We start from the raw sequence: 19,694 nt of genomic DNA, 5'->3' as shown, positions 1-19,694 counted from the left end.
CCGGTCGTTATGCGGAAATCGGAAAGACTGTCAGTCCTGTGTGTTCAAAAATCACTACGTCACAGCTGCTTCGAAAAGTGTTTTTTTTTCCATTTTGCGAATTTACTCTCTTTCACATTTCTCAAAAACCTCCTCAAGCGAGCGGATAAACCTTTTTGCGAATTAGAGGATTTTAATGCGAATTTTGGTGTTTCCATCACCGTTTACTGATTCGATACTTTAAAGTTTGCATAAATTCAGGGGGATGGAAACGCACCTAATGTCAGGCTGGGGCTATATCGGAATGGAAGGTGGTCCCCGCTGGAACGCTGGCTCTGCGACTACTTACCAATCCATGTGACCGGATGCTGTTGTCCCTCTCAGTGGTTCAGGATCCCTGCTGTTTCCTTCTTCTGATAAACCTGTGTTGTAGGGTGGTGGATTTGCCTTGCAATGTGGTGATTCTACCTCTTTACCAACCCCACTAACCATTTCCCTTGCTGTCTTTTCTCTCTGCCTCCATAGCTCTCCATCTTTTCTGAACAATGGCAATACTATACTATCTCTTTCCCTTTTCACTAGGGCCTTCTTTCCTTTTTTCTTATGTTTGTAGTTTATCATTACTTCCATCTCCCCACACAGTACTGAATCGAACGTTCCCTCTTTTGGCCATATTGTGCCTGATTAGCTATTCCGTCCCCCATTTTTCTGAGATCTCCTTAATCTCAGCTCTATTTAACACATATTTTTCAACCCAATATTTCTACTGATGTTGACAGCATGGTTGTTGTCACATACAAAAGTCATACGTCTTCGCAATCCCCAGATGACCAGACCACAAATGCTCATGCGCTAACTCCAACGCATGACGCCTACAGACCACCGGTAACACAATCTGGTGGACTGTGTTCCAATCCTAACTGGTTTTCAATTTCCCACTACCTGGCCTAGCAACGCAGGTGCGCATTAACACTCCTTCCTCCATCAAGAAGGACTGTTGTCTACCAGACACACTAGCATCACTGCTCACAGCAGCAAAACAACTAGCTAACGAGGAATCACTCTGATGAGCAGCAATCAGGGCCCGACGTGTCAATGGGAGCGGCACGTCAGCAAACTTGGGAATTACGAGCTTCCGCTGAACACACTTTTTGGTGGAATCACACCCCTCGCCACTAGATGGCCACACATCCTCCGCTAAGGCCTCACCAAACACAGAGTCACCCAGCTCCAGGTCCTTCTTCTTCAAACCCTGAGCCCTGGTCACAGCACACACAGGAAAAACATCTGGGTGACTTTTAACCAATTACTCAGAGACAGATACAGGCACAGGTGTGTTGACAACCTCTAGGACTGGGTACACTCTGCCACCAGCAATATCATTCCCCATAATGAAATCAACCCCGTCAACAGGGAAACTTGGACGAACAGCCACAGAGAAGAAACCAGTCACTAGACCTGATTTTACATGCACCTTATGCAAAGGCGCGGGCACAAATCCCATTTCGATACCCCTCACAATAGCACTCGAGTTACAGGCAGATACATCGTTCAACGGCAATATATCAGACAAGATAAAGGATTGAGAACCCCCCGTGTCACGAAGTATCTTAACTGGGCGTTGATCAGACACCTCTCCAGAGAAGGACACAAAGCTTAAAGCACTTATCCGCTCTCCTCGGAGAGTCATTTTGGTCATGACAAGACACCGTCTTAATCAACCCCACTCCTTTAGGCCTCTGAGCCGTAGTTTTTGCCTCCTCCTTTCGCCTCAACAAAAAACATTGGCTCATGACGTGGCCAGGTTTCTTGCAATACCGACACACCTCGGCCACCTTAGATGGCAGCGGGTGTGTCTGAAATGCCCGTCGGTCATCCACCCTGGACGCCGACCCACGAGGTGAGGGAAAATCGCCTCTGGAATATGCCTCTGGACCAACAAAAATGTTTTTATGCGTCAACGACAATTCTTCAGCAAGCACTGCAGCTTGCTGATGTGTAGTCACTTTTTGCTCGTTTAAGTAAATGACGGTGCGTTCGGGCATGCAATGCTTAAATTGTTCAATCAAAATTAACTCACGCAAGGAGGCTAACTCATCGACCTTACACGCTGAACACCAGCGATCAAAAATAATTCCCATCTCTCGAGAAAAATCGACACATGTCTGAGTCTGGGTTTTCTTTAAGTTGCGAAAACGTTGTCTGTACGCTTCGGGAACAAGCTCATATACACGCAAGACAGCGGTTTTCAGCCCACATATCATCCTGCCAATGCAGGGCACGGGCAATCCGCTCAAAGGCAGTAAAATATGTTTCTACCTCAGTCTCACGGAAAATGGGAACTAACGACACAAGTTTACTGACATTGAACGCGGCATTGGAGTCGGAAGACAATGAAACGTTACCTAACGCGTGACTACCCTGCAATTCCAGCTGGCGCAGTCTAAAGGGTAACTCTACCTCTAGATTTTTCATCGACAACTGGAATGACCTGTCTCTCTCTCGTTCCTCCTTCGCCTCACTACGGATAGCCGCCGCCTCCTCTAGGCGAAGACGGGCTAAACGTGGGACTAGACGGAGGAGCAGAACCGCTTCCAGAACCCACCAACCAATCACTATCAGGGTCCTCTACCACAGGACCCCCAAGCTTGACAGTGCCACCAGTCCTGGAAATGGCTCCATCCCTCGGGTCGAGACCCACGTTGCCATGTTTACTGTCAGCGTCGCCCCCAGCCTCACCCCCGTCACCGGCTCCTCCGAAGAGTGGGATGTCATCCTCCGGAAGCACCTGGGACGTAGGCAAGCTGAGTATTTGCTGTCTGATCAACGCAGACAGCAGAGCTGCCTTGTACTCAGCCTTCCCTAATGCACTGGGAATAGAGAGGTCATAATGCCCGGGGAGCAGGCGCAAGTCTGCTTTTCTGCAGCTTTCAACATTTTCTAACGTGGGCTCCGCCACAAACGCGTCTAAATCAAAATTAGACATAGCCACAACTAATCAACCGCATCTACAACTAACAAAATAAATAAACAGTTAGTCCCTAACCAACTAACTATGATCACCTGGTTATCCTGATCTTTCCAAAGAGCACTAACTACTCCCCTAGTGGGATGAGGGCCACTTCCATCTTCAGCTGCTTACCGGCTTCATTGCTCGCTCCACCGGGGTACACAGCGCGTCGCCCCCCCTCCCCTAATCAACCAGGCGATCCACCCTTTACCTATGCGGCGACCAAAGAGAACATGACACAATTAATAAAAAACATAATACAATAATACAAATAGAAAACGAATTTAAAACCTACCGTCCAAAGGCACGAGCCCCCATGTCACATACAAATGTATTTAACTAAACTATAAATGTACACAGCCTACACTGAATAGGGCGGGCGTGACCTCACCCCGTACAGCAGGTGCCAAAGCACAGGTCCCGGTAGTAGAAAGGATCCAAAGCAAACACGTTTTGTAAAGTGAATAATAATATTTATTGACTGGAAAGGGATAAGGGAAAGGGAGAACAAAACAGGAACAACAGTAAGACAAACAAGCACTAAACAATAACCCACTCAGCTTGATAATACAAACTAGTACCACACAAGCAAATGACTATCTCCAGGGAAATGTAACTTGCCGGGCAAGACCAGCAAGACAACATAATGAAGGCTAAAGAGCCTACAAACAATGGCATGAAAGCCTACAAATGCGACCGGTAGTGTCCAAATCAATGGCGTAGTGCCCAAACACGATACAACCAGTATCAACCGTGGCTTAGAGCCAAGTGGTGTGGGAGAGCACAGGCTTTATCCTCCCGCCCCTTTTCAGCTGTTGTCACCATTGGGCCTGCAGGATACTCTACAGGGAGGGGCAGGGGTAACTGAGCAGAGGGGGGGGGAAAGAAAAGGGATTAAATTCCTCATACAAAATAACTACCTATACCAACCTGGTGTTAACATTGAACGGAATACGATAATAATGATGAGCCAATCCACCTACGTAACAGTTGTTTACCTATGTTTGCCGGTTTTCCTGCTTAAACATATGACCTTATTATTATTTTTTAATTTTATTGACCATTTTACATAGCACTTCTGACTAATACCGCCCCAAGAGGCGCTTTTTCAGAAAATACAAGAATAAACCTTCTGACTTGGCAGGCCCTCTCATCAGAGAGGGTATTATCAGTGTAAACTATCAATAACAGTTCAGGAAAACAGAAATCACCTTGACAATAGGAACTCCTGTGTGAAGAAGGTGTTTGTGGATTATAGTTCAGAATTTAACACCATAGTCCCCTCTAGACTCGAAAGCAAGCTCAGGGGCCGAGGGGGTTTGACATATTTCATCAGCACTGTTACAACCCACCTGTCAAGGGGATAGTGGGGGAGGTCAGGGATGTAAAAGGCTGGGTTATGGAAGGTAGATGAGCAAGTGGTTGGTGAATAACAATGAACTGGAAACAACAGATGATGGTGAAAGTGTGTTTACTCAGCCATCAGAGAACAGGTGAACATAAAATACAAAACAAGTACGACACCACAAGACATGCAACAGGGTCTTGGAACTCGTGTATTGCCAAAGAAAAGAACCATACAAAACAGCTAAACTAGCAGCTAAAAAGGAAGGCAAAGCTGCTATGTAGACCATACGTGGAGTTACCTTCTCCAACCTAAACTAATCCAAAAGTACAGTTGGCAACGACACTCCTTACCTATGTTTTCAAACAGAAAGAACAGCACTACATGTTTCAAATATAGAGGTCCGGTCTTACCTGTCCGCAAGGTGGCAGCAAAGCAATGACAAAAGGATCAGGCTAACAGGAAGACACGGTTCACTATAGACACAGGTAGGGGAGAGAGGGATATAGATATAGATATAGATAGAGGGAGAGGGAGAGGGAGAGAGATATTAGGGCTGTCAAGCGATTAAAATATTTAATCATGATTAATCTCATTAATGCCATAGTTAACTCACGATTAATCATATATTTTTTTTCTATGCTAAATATCCCTTGAATTCTTCGTCCCATTAATTTTTCTCATTTTAATGCTCTTATCAACATGGAGAAGTGCATCGGCTTGCCTTGTGCAAATATTTTTTTATTGATAACAACATTGGTATATACTGATCAAAACAGGACGGTACAAAGACAAAGCCTATAATGCAATTTAACGATGAACATAAAAAGATATGCCTTGAACATAGTAGTCAGGCTACTGCTTCTATGTTTTGAGACCAAAAAAAAGTTATTCTTTAAATAATAATTTGCGTTAATCGCGCGTTACAAAAATTAACACCGTTAAAATTGGTTTGCGTTAACGCCGTTAATAACGCGTTTAACTGGCAGCTCTAATATATATATATATATATATATGTATTTGTATGTATTAAAGATCTAGCAATTCAAAACACAAGCCCGGTTATCATCGGCAGACCAAAGAGAGACAGCGATCCAAGAAAACCGTTTTTAACGGTTGGGCAAGGCCTCCCCTTGCTGGGAACTCATAATGTGGATGAGCTAATTGGTAGAGGCAGGATGACGATGAAAGTGGATAATGGAATGGCACCTTCACATGACGACTCAAATCGGTTTGTCAACTGGGGTGAAGAATAATAGTGGCGAGGGTGTCGATGATGCTGCGTTCAATCTCCAATGTCCTGAGCCTACCTGTAGGCATCCTTAAGGATGGTGCTCAACGCCTACCTGCTCCACAATCAGGTCTATTTGAATCCAGCACATGGGGCTTTACATAAAGCAAAGCTCCTCGTATAAAATAAAATACCCCTTTGTAAAAAGTAAGAGTAACAAGTAACTTGTTGATGGCAAGAGAATCAGGATAACCCAACGATGTTGCAAGCACTGGGACGGCACGCCTCTTCCAACTTTCCTTCTTTCTTTGCCACTAGCTCTTCTTTGCAGGACACACCTGAGTCAGGATGAGACTGATCATGTTCTTGATGATGTCCGGGGGCGGGTGGATATTGTGGGCGCTATTATGGGCTAAGGTCATCTCCCAGGCGTCCACAAACACAACAGCCAGGCCCATGAACATGTTCCTGAGAATCCTGTCGAGCTGCAGCGAGAACCAGTCGCTGTGGTTCAGGCTCATCTCCTTGTCCAGGGCCCTTAAGTTAGCCGAGCGGATGACCACCAGGGTGCCGGGGCCCCGGGCCAGGAGCCGTTCAAGCGCCCGGCGGATGTTCCGCATGCGGCGTATGTAGACCTCCACGGGGAAGGGGCTGAAGTGGGCCCAGAGGCTGAGGACCACCACGGTGTTGGGGCCTCCAGGCAAGCGGTCCAGCTCGTTGGCCACATAGCGGAGCTCGCTGGCTCTGACGGTGGAGAAGCCGATGGGCGGGCCGTGACAGCGGTACTTCAACAGGATGTTGTGTTGACAGTCCACCGCCATTAAGGGACCTACCTTTGATGGGCTGCGCAGGTTGAACTCTTTGGTTTGTAGGAGAGACAGAATGAACGAGCAGATTGGAAATGATCAATGGGACATGAGGAATGGCCACAGAATCGTTGGCACAGAGAAATGGGTGTCGGTGCTCACCTGGTACAAACGCTCTGAGGTACTCAAACCACTGCCTCATCGTGGAGTCTCCGTACATGTTGATCATCTTGCTAGTCAGGCACTGGGTGATCGATTTGGCGTCAAACTGGCGAACAGGTGTTCCATCGAATGACCTCCAGGAGCCTTTGTAGTAATACCCAGCAGGATTGTACTTGACCGGCCCTGGTTCGATGCTGCGGTTTTTTAATGCTTGGTCATCTAGGATATGAGAATGAAACAAGTGTCACAAGATGAAATACATACAAGTGGGCAATAAGCAACCTCCTCCATTAAGCGTAGCAATGATTGTGTACCTATCTTCTTTGGAAGCACATCTATCCGATCCGGTCCTGACGCATGGATGTCAACCTTGATGTTAACACGGCTGTGAGTAATGAAAACAAACAAGGTTAAAGAACATTTCAAAAGTTATAAATGAAGGATAAAGCAGGGTTCAGCGCCTGACCTCTGAAAGAGCAGCGCTTCTTTGTGGGTGACGAGGTCCTTCTTGTAGCCTCCCTTGAAATGGTTGATCCTGGTGTCACAGCTCAGCCGCTTGGGCTTCAAGCAGTACCAGGGCTCTCCGGTGTGGAGGTCTGTGTAGTTGCACAGCGGCTCCTGCGGCAGGCACATGTTGCACACGGTGGTCTCAGACAGCTTGCCCGAGCGAAACAGACTCTGGAAGAAGAAGCGGTCGGCCCGCTGCTCCCGGAGCCGCTGCAGCACGGCCACCGCCTCGCTGGAGTGCACCATGGTGATCGTCACCTGGGCCGGACCCTCCCACAGCAGGGGGAACAGCGCCGAGTAGGAGCCGTTGAGGTGGTCCACCACCGTGCCCGCCACTCCTGCCCCCAGCTCCGGGGAGTGCAGCCGTGCCACCAGGAAGTCCCCCCCGTAGCGCTTGGGACGGCCCTGGAAGTCCTGCATCTGGACCAGGGCCTCAAGCTGGTCCCCCACACACCGCTCTCTCCCGCCCTTGGAGGGCAAAATGGCGAACAGGCTGTGGACGGGGTCACTGGTCTGGTTGAGGGACGTGGGGGCGGGAGGCTTGGGCCAGGCGATGGCATCGAGGAGGGCGCGGTCCTCCAGGGCTTCGTCGGGGGTGGGCTCCAGGTGGCTGCAGATGGTGTGGTTGTTGTACGGAGGGAGGGGCCCCTTCTGGGCTAGGGCAGGGTGGCTGCTGTTCTGGGGCCTCAAAAGCATAGACGCTGTGTGGTAGCTCAGGTTCTGAGGAGGGCGAGAAGGGAGGTCCGGTTTAAAGTGAGGCTGACTGTGGCATTGGGTAGTTGTCTTGATAACTAAGGCACAAAACAATATATATATATAAACTCAGCACAAAAGTAAGGAAATTTGTGTTTGGTCGATTATTTCTCTGTGGTACCAATGCTTTTTAGCAATAAATCTCATTCCGCTGGAAAGCCTGTTTAGTTCCCTATTTGATTTCAAGTTTTATGGTAGCACCTTATATTAAGATACACATATTCACCATTAACTAGGTGCTTACCCATTAGTAACATACTGGCCCTTTATTAGTCATTATTAGACACATATTAATACCTTTAGGGTAAAAATACCTTTTACCCTAACTACATTAATTAAGATTTCACCAAATATAACCTCCTAATTACTGTCTAATTACTGTAAATAAAGCCGTTATTGGATATGAGTAACAATGATAATAACCAAGGCATCATTGGGGCCCTGTAGAGGGCCAATAGCACAAGAACAGTCATTCCCTCTTATTACTCTGAATTAGTATAGACTATTCTTATGGAATACAACGCAAAACTACAAGTGGTAATATTACATGTATTAACTATTAATTAAGTCTTAATAGACTTAATTAATAGTTAATAGTCTTGTCATCTATAATTTGTTTATAATTTATAATTTAATCTATAAACAAACTATAATTTATTCTTTCACTCTTAATTTTCATTGCTATTTGCAATGTAAATATCGAATTGTAAATATAACCCACTATACTAAGAGATGTCCACTTCTTACTTTAATTTTTATTTTATTGTATTTTATTTATTTATTTATTTATTTATTTATAATCTTTAGTTAGCTTGTAGGGTATTTATATTTATATTGTATGGAGCACCTGGAACAACAATGGAACAACAATTTCCCCCCGGGGATCAATAAAGTATTTCTGATTCTGATCTGATTCTGATCTGGTCACCCTAGACAGGCATGTCTGTGCGCTCCGAACGTTTTTTCTCCACGGCAGATAACATCGTTAACAAAAAAGAGCCGCACCTGATCCAATCATGATAGGCTGGTTTTCCTAGCTAACAAAATAAAGTAATTAATTTATTGCGACATTATAGGCGTTACTCTTGCTGCTGTCTCCTGTTTAGTTGGCACGTTATTTTTGCGCTGTGAAGTTCTAATTCAGTTTTCTTTTTCGCTCATTGCATAGCCAATTTTCTTGTTGTGCATAGTGGCATTTCATATTGATTAGTTGATAGCCTATTTCCAAGGTTATGGTTCGATATCCGTTCCAACTTAATTTTTCTCAAAAGTGTCAGGCCTACTCTGCATAACGCGTTGAGTGCCCTAAAAAGTGCTATAAATTAAAAGAATGGCTTTTATTAAGGTGTATTTTGTATGCATATTCAGTAGGGCCAGCAGCAAGTTGCAATACAAACATAATGAAGGACAGCAAATTGGATTATTCGACCTAAAAGCCCACTGATTCACTAGGGAATTGTAGTATTAAGCTAAATGTCACTTGGTAACACAACCAATATGACCAATGCAACACTAACCTCCAGAGTGAGAATGTTGCGCAACAGGAAGCTGAGACCAGAGAGTGCGAGGAGAAAGAAGATGAGGGCACGCCTGGACAGAAGTCGACTCACGGGGTCCCCCTTCGGTTGCCCAGGGTTAGCTGCCGCTTCGTGTTTATCGGTCAACATGGTGGTTGTGATGGTTGTAGGGTCAGAGCCTGTTTATGTGTCCAAATAAACAGTGCTGCTAGTTGGTTTTGTTACCTGTCAATGACATCAGGGCCCATTAGCACAACATTTTACGTTCAAATTCAGGTTGGGAATCATTTGAATATTGGTACATTCAACCGAGCTCTGTGACCAAGTTTCTTTTGTTGAGTAGCATTGACAAATTCATAATCTTAATATTATTTTAATATCATATTTAATGCATTAGCCATGTTTGAGGTTTTGGGTGAAGTAGTGGATTGTTTTGTGATCCAAGAATTTCAATGAAAGCAATATAACTCTTGCCCTCCCCTTGGATTTCTGTCACTGGTAAACAAACCCCCCAGTTATGAGCCCGACCCATGCACGTTCCGTCCTTTATCTTATTTCAAGATCTCATGAAACTTAACGAAGTAGCCTTCTCCAACATTCAGGTTGAGAGCCCTTACCCCCCTCGGTCTCTTTCATAGTATTACTATTCTGTGCACAATTCAGTGTTAAGTTTCATCCTGATTGTAAAGATCAGGGGCCGTATTCACAAAGGATCTTAGGGCTTAAAGTAGTTCCTAACTGGCGAATTTAGGAGTAACTCCTAAAAATAATGGGCGTGTCACTCTTAAATTTAGGACTCCTAACTTTTTTCACTAAGAGCAATTCACAAAGCTTTTTAGGCCTAAAAGTAGCACCTACGTCTAGGAGAGCTTAAAAGTCCTCAAGAGGACTCCTGACTCTGTAAGACCTATTCACAAAGAATCGTAAAATGGCTGGAGACAATGGAAGACTGTGTTAATGAAGAGATATAGGCTAAATCGTGAGGGTATTAAACTTGTTGTGGAGTTAGTGCGGGATGCAATAACATCCCCGACAAACAGGAATAATCAGATTAGTCCCGAAATAAAATGTTTGGCAACACTACGTTATTTAGCAACAGGGAAAATGCAACTTTGCAATGCCGACGATTTAGGAATATCGCAACCATCACTCAGCCCTGCCATAAACCAAACTATCAACGCGCACTCTAGACCACATATCATCCAACAATTTATTCGGTTTCCTTTGGACATTCAACAATTACACAGGAGGATCAAAGCCAACTTCATGGCAGTTGCAGGTATGCCAGGTGTGGTCGGTGCTATTGACGAGACGCACATAAAAATAGTGTTTGTCAATAGGAAGAAAGTGCATTCCATCAACACGCAGGTTGTTTTTGATGCAAATTTTAACATAGCCTACTGGATGTTGTTGCAAAGTGGCCTGGAGCTACCCATGATTCGCGCATTTAAATGGAGAGCGGTCTGAGGCAGCTTTTTGAGAGGCACCATGTAGGAGTTGGGTGTCACTTGCTGGGTGACAGTGGCTATCCCTGCAAGACGTGGCTCTTGACACCCTACCTCAATCCACAACCGGGAGCACAGTTAAAGTATAACACGTAAGTGATTGCGCAGATTACGCTTAGTCCTATGCGTATAACACATCGTATTGGCTCTTTGACGCCTTTTATTTGTTGAATCCATATTTATTATTGTTTACTGTTTTCCTCCATATATGTTAGAGCACACAAACATACACGAAATGTTGTGGAGAGAGGAATTGGGCAGATGAAACGTCGGTTTCATGTCCTCCACGGCTAAATACGCCTCACCCCAGAGAGGGCAAGCACAGTCATCACTGTATGTGCATTCTACACAACCTCTGCAAGCTGAGGGACATTCTACAGCCAGACGATAATGATGATGATGACCACGATGAAGAGGACGATGACCACGATGATGATGATGATGGCGATTAACATGACAATGAATTTGGCCGTGTGGAACCGAGTGGACTGGGATCTAGGGATCACTTTGTGAATACACATTTTAGGTAAACACCCTGGCACAAATCAGTGAACACACATTTGTGTAGTTCATAACACTTATTTTCTTTCAATTTTTCAATTGTACGTATTTTTGAACCCTCTCTCTTGAACGTGCAGGCTACAACGTCATTAGTCTGCACAAACTTGTCATCATGCGTGTATTCTGCTAACTGCACTATAACTACTTAATAGGAATTAATTTCTAGCCTAGGCTATTTCCTTGTTTTTCTGTGATTTAGTGGGCTCTCCTGAACAACCAATCACCGAACTGACCGCTTCTAAACTCGTGCACGAGAATTGACGTAATCCATAGCAACGGTGCGTCACTCTTAGGTCACTCTTTGTGATTCATCCTTAGTTCATGTTCAAGTTCAAGTGTACTTTATTGTCAAAAATCTATGTAACAGGGTTAGCACAGAAGTTTGAAATTGCGTTTGGCCAGACTCCAATGTGTAGTTAAAAAACATTTAACAAAAAAACATATAACATTTAAATAAGACATTGACAATAATCTCACACACACACACACACACACACACACACACACACACACACACACACACACACACACACACACACACACACACACACACACACACACACACACACACACACACACACACACACACACAGCAGCAGAAGTACAATCAGTGGTCACAAGGTGCAACAGTAAACTAAAGTGCAACAGTAAAGTGCCAGTGACATGGTGAAGTTCATGTGGTTTTCTTCAGTGTGTTGATGAGTCTGATGGCTTGTGGAAAGAAGCTGTTACTCAGTCTGCTTGTGCGGGACCGCAGGCTGCGGTACCGCTTCCCTGATGGTAGAAGGGAGAACAGACTGTGTGCTGGATGAGTTGTGTCTTTGATGATGTTCATTGCCCGCTTGGAACAGTGTGAAGTGTACAGTTTCTGAATGGCTGGTAGGGGTGACCTGATGATCTTTTCTGCTGTCCTCACCACCCTCTGCAGTGCCTTCTTGTCTGCAGCTAGACAGCTGCCATGCCAGACAGAGACGTTGCTGGTCAGGATGCTCTCAATAGCACCTCTGAAGAAGGTGGTGAGGGCAGAAGTGGGGAGGTCAGCTCTTCTCATCCTTCTCAGGAAGTAGAGTCGTGTCTGCGCCTTCTTGACCAGCGCGGTGGTGTTGGTAGTCCATGAGAGGTCATTTGTGATGTGCACTCCCAGGAACTTTGTGCTTTTCACAGACTCTACTGCACTGCCGTTGATGATGAGTGGGATGTGGTTGTTCCTTCCTGAAGTCTACAGTAATTTCTTTTGTTTTGTTGACGTTGAGAAGCAGATTGTTCCTCTCACACCAGTTGATGAGTAGCTGTACCTCCTCTCTGTATGCTGAGTCATCATTGTCTTTGATGAGGCCCACCACTGTTGTGTCATCTGCAAATTTGATGATGTGATTCGTTTCAAATTTGGCACAGCAGTCGTGGGTCATCAGCGTGAACAGCAGGGGGGATAGCACACATCCTTGCGGCACCCCCGTGTTTATGATGGTGGTCGCTGAGGAGTTGTTTCCGACTCTGACTGTCTGCGGTCTGTTAGTAAGAAAGTCCAGCAGCCAGTTGCACAGTGAAGTGCTGATGCCTATTTTACTCAGCTTGTCCACAAGATGTTGGGGGATGACGGTGTTGAACGCAGAGCTGAAGTCTATGAACAACATCCGTGCGTGACTGTTTTTATTCTCCAGATGAGCCAGGCAGAGGTGGAGTGCTGTTGCTATGGCGTCATCAGTGGAGCGCTTGGGGCGGTAGGCAAATTGGTATGGATCCAGAGTAGTGGGGAGGGTGGATGTTAGGTGGGCCTTTACCAGTCTCTCAAAGCACTTCATCATGATGGGGGTGAGTGCTATGGGTCTGTAGTCGTTCAGTGATGATACCGGTGACTTCTTGGGTAGTGGTACGATGGTGGTAGCTTTGAAACTTGCTGGTATGATGGCTTGGTTCAGAGAGGTGTTGTAGATGTCTGTGAGGACGTCGGTGAGTGAGTCTGCACAGTCTCTGAGCACATGCCCGGGTATGTTGTCAGGACCTGCAGCTTTCCTGGGGTTCACCTTGAGTAGGGTCGTCCTCACGTCCGCTGGGTCCAGTTGAAGTGTTGTGCTGTCAGGGTTTACGGGTTTTTTTTTGGGTGTTGTGGTGTTATTGTCTTCAAACCGGCTGAAGAAGGTGTTGAGTGAGTTGAGGAAGTCTGTGTTGTCCTCACACGGTGGGGGGGATGGTTTGTAGTCTATGACTGACTGGATGCCTTGCCACAGGCGTCTTGGGTCCTTTGTGTCACTGAAGTATGAGTTTATTTTTTGTCCATATGCACGCTTGGCTGCTCTCACGCCCCGGTGCAAGTTGGCCCTGGCAGACTTGAGGGCCTCCTTGTCCCCAGACTTGAAAGCAATGTTGCGTGCCCTCAGGAGCTCACGTACCTCCCTGGTGAACCAGGGTTTTTCGTTTGCTCTCACTGTAATGTCCTTGGTGACGGTTACATCTTCCATGCATTTTGTTATGTATCCAGTTACAGAGTCTGTGTATTCGGTGAGGTTGACGTCCTGGTTGATGGTGGCCGCCTCCCTGAAAACCGACCAGTCCTGTAGAGCTGCTTTGGAGCCCTCTGGCCAGGCCCTGATCTGTTTCACAGTTGGCTTGCTTCTCGTCAACAGAGGTCTGTAGGCTGGGATTAGCATAACAGAGAGATGGTCTGATGAACCCAGGTGGGGGTGGGGAACAGCTCTGAAGGCCTGTCTGATGTTGATGTAGACCTGGTCAAGTGTGTTCTCTCCCCTTGTTGCAAAGTTCACACACTTGTGATAGTGTGGCATTACTGTTTTCAATTTGGCCTGATTAAAATCGCCAGCGATTACGCAGACCGAGTCCGGGTGTGTGTTTTGTAGTGTACTCACAGACTTGTACAGAATGGAGAGTGCCTCCTTTGTGTTGGCGCTGGGGGGAAGGTAAACAGCTGTGATGTTGACGGTATTGAATTCACGCGGCAGGTAGAATGGACGGCAGTTGAGGGTTAAAAACTCAATGTTCTCTGAGCAGTGACTTGTAATGACTGCTGCGTTTGTACACCAGTTGTTATTGATATAAATGCACACACCACCTCCTCGAGATTTACCCGTGCTGGCGTGGTTTCTGTCAGCGCGGAATGTTGTAAACCCATCCAGTTTAATTACGCTGTCCGGAACGTTGTTGTGTAGCCACGTCTCGGTTAGGATGATCGCGTTGCATTCTCTTACGTTTCTATGTGTGGTTAAATCCAGCTTGAGATAATCTATTTTGTTTTCTAACGAGCGGACGTTCGATAGGAGAATAGATGGTAGTGCTGTTTTGTGAGGGTTTCTTTTCAAGCGGTGTGTGATGCCGGCTCGGCAACCTCGCCTTATCCTCCGTCCTGTGCTCGGCCTCCACTGCCGCATCAGCTGCTTCCAGTTTCGGCTGGTGGGGGCGGGGGAGCCCGCTGTCACGGAGGGTCCGTTGTCACGGGACATTATTCCTAGACCGAGAAGAGTTTCGCGATCCGAGGCGAAGTTAACTCCGGACATATCCTTTGTGCTGTTGTTGTTTCTAAGTCCCAGTAGTGTACTCCTGTTGTACGCGATTTTTGAAGACGATTTTGACGGTACATTTAACATAAAACACACATTTTTATCGGGAGCCGGCTTGGCCGCAGCCACACCGGGCGCCGCCATGGTAACCAAACTTACTCTTAGTAAGAGTAGGTCTCAGCGGCTTTTAAGAAAAAACTCCTACGTAAAATGTTTTAGCCCGAGTTAGGAGCACTCCTAGCGGTAAGATAAAATGCTTTGTGAATACGGCCCCAGGTCTATTATTTATTTATGGTCTCGCAAAGCCAGACCAAACTACAGCAAGTAGAATGGTCTGGAACCACGCTACCTCGAGCCGTCTATCCGTTGGGAAACTGGGCGGGCCTGTTTTTATTTCTTTAAACCAATCACAATCGTCTAGGGTGGGGCTTTTGGTATGTTTTCAACAAGGTTGGTTAAGCACAGTAGAAGGAGACCTTGGAGACTCGATGTATTTATATTTCAATAACAGTATAAAATCAAATAGAGATTACCTTAGTCTTACATGAAGAAGAAAAAATTAATCAGATGCTGATCTGCTGCTGGAGGGAGCCGGCCACTTGCGTTCTTCTTCCTTTCCTCCTTCTTTGTCGTCTCGCTCTGCCTTACGTGTTCTTATAGTAGTTGTACTGGATATCCGACATTCGTCAGGAGGATTGAGTAGGCATGTGCATCAACACGCCTACTCCACATTACCTCGTCGACCTCACCCTTCAACACATACCAGGTGTGCCGCTCTCCGTTGGGGACTTATTCATGCAGTCGCATTGGAGCTTATTGAATGTCAGTTTTTGCCCATAGAAGGCAAATCCGTAAAACATAGACTGTTAAACAATAGACCTGGACCTCGGAGATGATCAGAACAGCCGGTCAGGTGAAATTGATTGATCAACAGAATAGCAGTCTCATTTTATATGCCAGAGACCTGCGTGCAGTTGTTAGATTGCACATAACATCTTTGCATATTTAGTCTTCTTTTTCTCGACTATCCAGCATTCTCTCAGCATTCCCTTAATTAATGGCCTCTGTGCGCAAAGACAGGTGGGATTTCTGACGCTCCTTTTACAGTAAACCACTTCACAATGAATGTTCAAATAACCACCAGAGTTCAGTGTCCATCAGTCCCAACATTTAGAAACAGAATCGAAACGTCCAAGCGTGATTTGGGTCAGTGGGGATTTTGAGACTGGTGAAGGGCCTATGACTTGTGCCAAAGATCCACAGGGAATGAGGGTCGACTATCCCCAATGGCGAATGTCAGTGTAGGACACTAAAGCGCATGAAACTAAGAAATAGTCACATTAATTAATTTAAGTACAATGATAATAGTAATGACATTTATATTAATGACCTCATGTCGGAATGGCGGGACATTTGAAAAAAAGTAAAGTACCTCAACTCTGACAATGGATACAGAAATTGTCGGAGTGGTCAGTCCGCCAATAGAGAAGAGTAACAACAAACAACAAACATGAGGAGAGGAATTCAGCAGCAATTGGTTTCCCTTGGGCAAGTCATAACTGTTCTTTCAGTGAAGTTATCATTGACTATTTTAACTTCCATCCGTAGACGAAGAAATAGAGGAATCACAATGTACAAAGCGGTAGCAAGGGAAATACGAGGAGTGCCTTACGTATGGGAGAGCACAATAGGATGATGACGTTACACGTTGATGTCGGCAGGGTTTCTATGGCCGGTCGTTATGCGGAAATCGGAAAGACTGTCAGTCCTGTGTGTTCAAAAATCGCTACGTCACAGCTGCTTCGAAAAGTGTGTTTCCGTCTCCCATTTTGCGAATTCACTCTCTTCTCTTACTCTCTTCTCAAAAACCTCCTCAAGCGAGCGGATAAACCTTTTTGCGAATTAGAGGATTTTGATGCAAATTTTGGTGTTTCCATCACCGTTTACTGATTCGATACTTTAAAGTTTGCATAAAATCAGGGGGATGGAAACGCACCCAATGTCAGGCTGGGGCTATATCGGAATGGAAGGTGGTCCCCGCTGGACCGCTGGCTCTGCGACTACTTACCAATCCATGTGACCGGATGCTGTTGTCCCTCTCAGTGGTTCAGGATCCCTGCTGTTTCCTTCTTCTGATAAACCTGTGTTGTAGGGTGGTGGATTTGCCTTGCAATTTGGTGATTCTACCTCTTTACCAACCCCACTAACCAATTCCCTTGCTGTATTTTCTCTCTGCCTCCGTAGCTCTCCGTCCTTTCTGAACAATGGCAATACTATATTATCTCTTTTCCCTTTTCACTAGGGCCTTCTTTCCTTTTTTTCTTATGCTTGTAGTTTTTTATCATTACTTCCTTCTCCCCACACAGTACTGAATCAAACGTTTCCTCTTTTGGCCATATTGTGCCTGTTTAACTATTCTCTTCCCCATTTTTTGAGATTTTCTTTATCTCAGCTTTATTTAACAAATTTTTTCTGATATTTCTGCTGCTGTTGACAGTGTGGTTGTTTTCCTTTGTATTTGTATTTTCCCGGCTTAAAGATATATATGACTTTAATTTTTTTTATTAAATTGACCATTTTACTTAGCACTTCTGACTAATACCGTCCCAAGAGGCAGTATTTCAGAAAAAAAACGAATAAACCTTCTTTCTTGGCAGGCCTTCTCATCAGAGAGGATATTATCAGTTTGAACTATCAATAAAAGTTCAGAAAAACCGAAATCACCTCGACAAGAGGAACTCTTGATGGTTGTGGATTATAGTTGGATAGTGGATTACAGAATTTAACACCATAGTCCCACCAGACTCGACAGCAAGCTCAGGGACCGAGGGGGTTCAGCATATTTCATCAACACTGTTACAACCAACCTGTCAAGGGGATAGTGGGGGAGGTCAGGGATGTAAAAGGCTGGGTTATGGAAGGTAGATGAGCAAGTGGTTGGTGAATAACAATGAACTGGAAACAACAGATGATGGGGAAAGTGTGTTTACTCAGCCATCAGAGAACAGGTGAACATAAAACACAGAAAAAGTAAGAAACCGCAAAACATGCAACAGGGTCTTGGAACTCGTGTATTGTCAAAGAAAATAACCAAACAAAACAGCTAAACTAGCAGCTAACAAAGGAAGGCAAAGCGCTCGAGCTGCTATGTAGACCATACGTGGAGTTACCTTCTCCACCCTAAACTAATCCAAAAGTACTGTTTGTAGTGACACTCCTGATCTGCAAGGTGGCAGCAAAGAATTGACAAAATGATCAGGCTAACAGGAACACACGGTTGACAATAGACGCAGGTAGGGGGTAGAGCGGAATATATCTATATATATATATATGCATATATATATATATATAATATGTATATATACATATACATATATATATGATAACAAATAAGCTAGTAATTCAGAACAAGCAGGGTTATCATCGACAGACCAAAGAGAGAGAGAGCGATCCAAGAAAAACGTTTTTAACGGTTGGGCAAGGCCTCCCCTTGCTGGGAACTCATAATGTGGATGAGCTAATTGGTAGAGGCAGGATAACGATGAAAGTGGATAATGGAATGGCACCTTCACATGATGACTCAATCGGTTTGTCAACTGGGGTGAAGAATAGTAGTGGCGAGGGTGTCGATGATACTGCGTTCAATCTCCAATGTCCTGAGCCTACCTGTAGGCAGGGGCGTTGCTAGACCTAGAGTTTTACTGGGGCAAAGGCCCCCAACTGCCAACATTTTTTTTTTTACGTGTGCACAATATGAAATAGATGGATACAGAAGGGTATGTACAAGCTTCAAAATCATTGTCACTGTCATATTGTAGGCTATATTAAAGCACTGGTAAAGGTAAAGACGCAAAGATGGATTCATGAGTACCGTACAATTATATTTATTTAAACACATACACATCTCAAAGATTTACAAATAAGGTAACTGACAAATAAACAAAAAGTCTCTTTATGACCTTCACCTCTTTATCAGGAGAAGTCTACACATCTATATTTATTTAGAAGCTGTGTGGAAACAGCATAATTTTGCCAGAACGACATGTACTAAAAAGGCAAGAAACAAGGTTTAAAACTAATAGAATTTCTGACTTAAGGTGAGGTGGCTCATTGCCACCAATCAACCTGGAAAATGTTATAGAACCATCAAAGCTCTTAAATTAAACTAAATAAGGCCATACACTACTGCATAGAGCCTTTTTTAATGATTATTTTTTCACTATTAAGCTGTATCGCCGCGCCTTCATGGTGGCAAAGCGGTCAATAACGTGGCTTTGACTCACTTTGCATAGTTGCTCCTTTTCAATGGACAAAAGAGAAAGTTGGTGAAGCCTTCCTTGGTTGACCTAAGCCAGGTGTGGAGCCTTCTCGACACACTGAAAGATCGCTCACAACTACAACTGTTTACAGGAATTGTGAGTGCAATGATCTGAATTATCTGTGTCAGTGTTGGGAACATTGTTGGATCCATATATGTTAAAAACACCCTGTATATCCATAATTTCCTTTTTTGTGTTAAGGAAGTTTTTGTCCACTAAAACTTCCTCAAGTTTTGAAGACAGACAATTTTTCATTCATTATTCATTTTCCGTGTGTGTGTGTGTGTGTGTGTGTGTGTGTGTGTGTGTGTGTGTGTGTGTGTGTGTGTGTGTGTGTGTGTGTGTTATAAAACTACAGGCTACAGACGCTCAGTATTGAAAAACTGGTGCTAATTATGTGGGCAACATTCTTTAACAGCAATCAAGTTGTCATTGTTTGTGTCAAACAAGTTGTGAATTTGTTGTAACGTTAAAAAAGGAGATGACT

At 44.8% G+C, this 19,694-nt stretch overlaps 2 protein-coding genes across 2 annotated transcripts in view; one reads left to right on the top strand and one right to left on the bottom strand.

Annotated features, from left to right (window-relative positions):
• Positions 1 to 19,694, top strand: part of srr (serine racemase) — a 90,490-nt gene that overhangs the window by 29,783 nt on the left and 41,013 nt on the right. The gene's annotated exons all lie outside the window — the stretch shown is intronic.
• LOC130372344 (NXPE family member 3-like) lies at positions 4,261 to 17,238 on the bottom strand. Its single transcript, XM_056578318.1, has 6 exons — positions 15,422 to 17,238; positions 9,311 to 9,535; positions 7,000 to 7,760; positions 6,848 to 6,918; positions 6,534 to 6,752; positions 4,261 to 6,424 (listed from the first exon to the last, which is right to left on the bottom strand). Exons 2-6 carry the CDS (start codon positions 9,458 to 9,460, stop codon positions 5,880 to 5,882), a joined length of 1,746 nt encoding a protein of 581 aa, XP_056434293.1. The 5' UTR covers positions 9,461 to 9,535; positions 15,422 to 17,238; the 3' UTR covers positions 4,261 to 5,879.

The sequence above is a fragment of the Gadus chalcogrammus genome, chromosome 19 (assembly GCF_026213295.1).
Source record: "Gadus chalcogrammus isolate NIFS_2021 chromosome 19, NIFS_Gcha_1.0, whole genome shotgun sequence".
Lineage (NCBI taxonomy): Eukaryota > Metazoa > Chordata > Actinopteri > Gadiformes > Gadidae > Gadus > Gadus chalcogrammus.
This window is presented reverse-complemented; position numbering and strand designations above follow the sequence as displayed.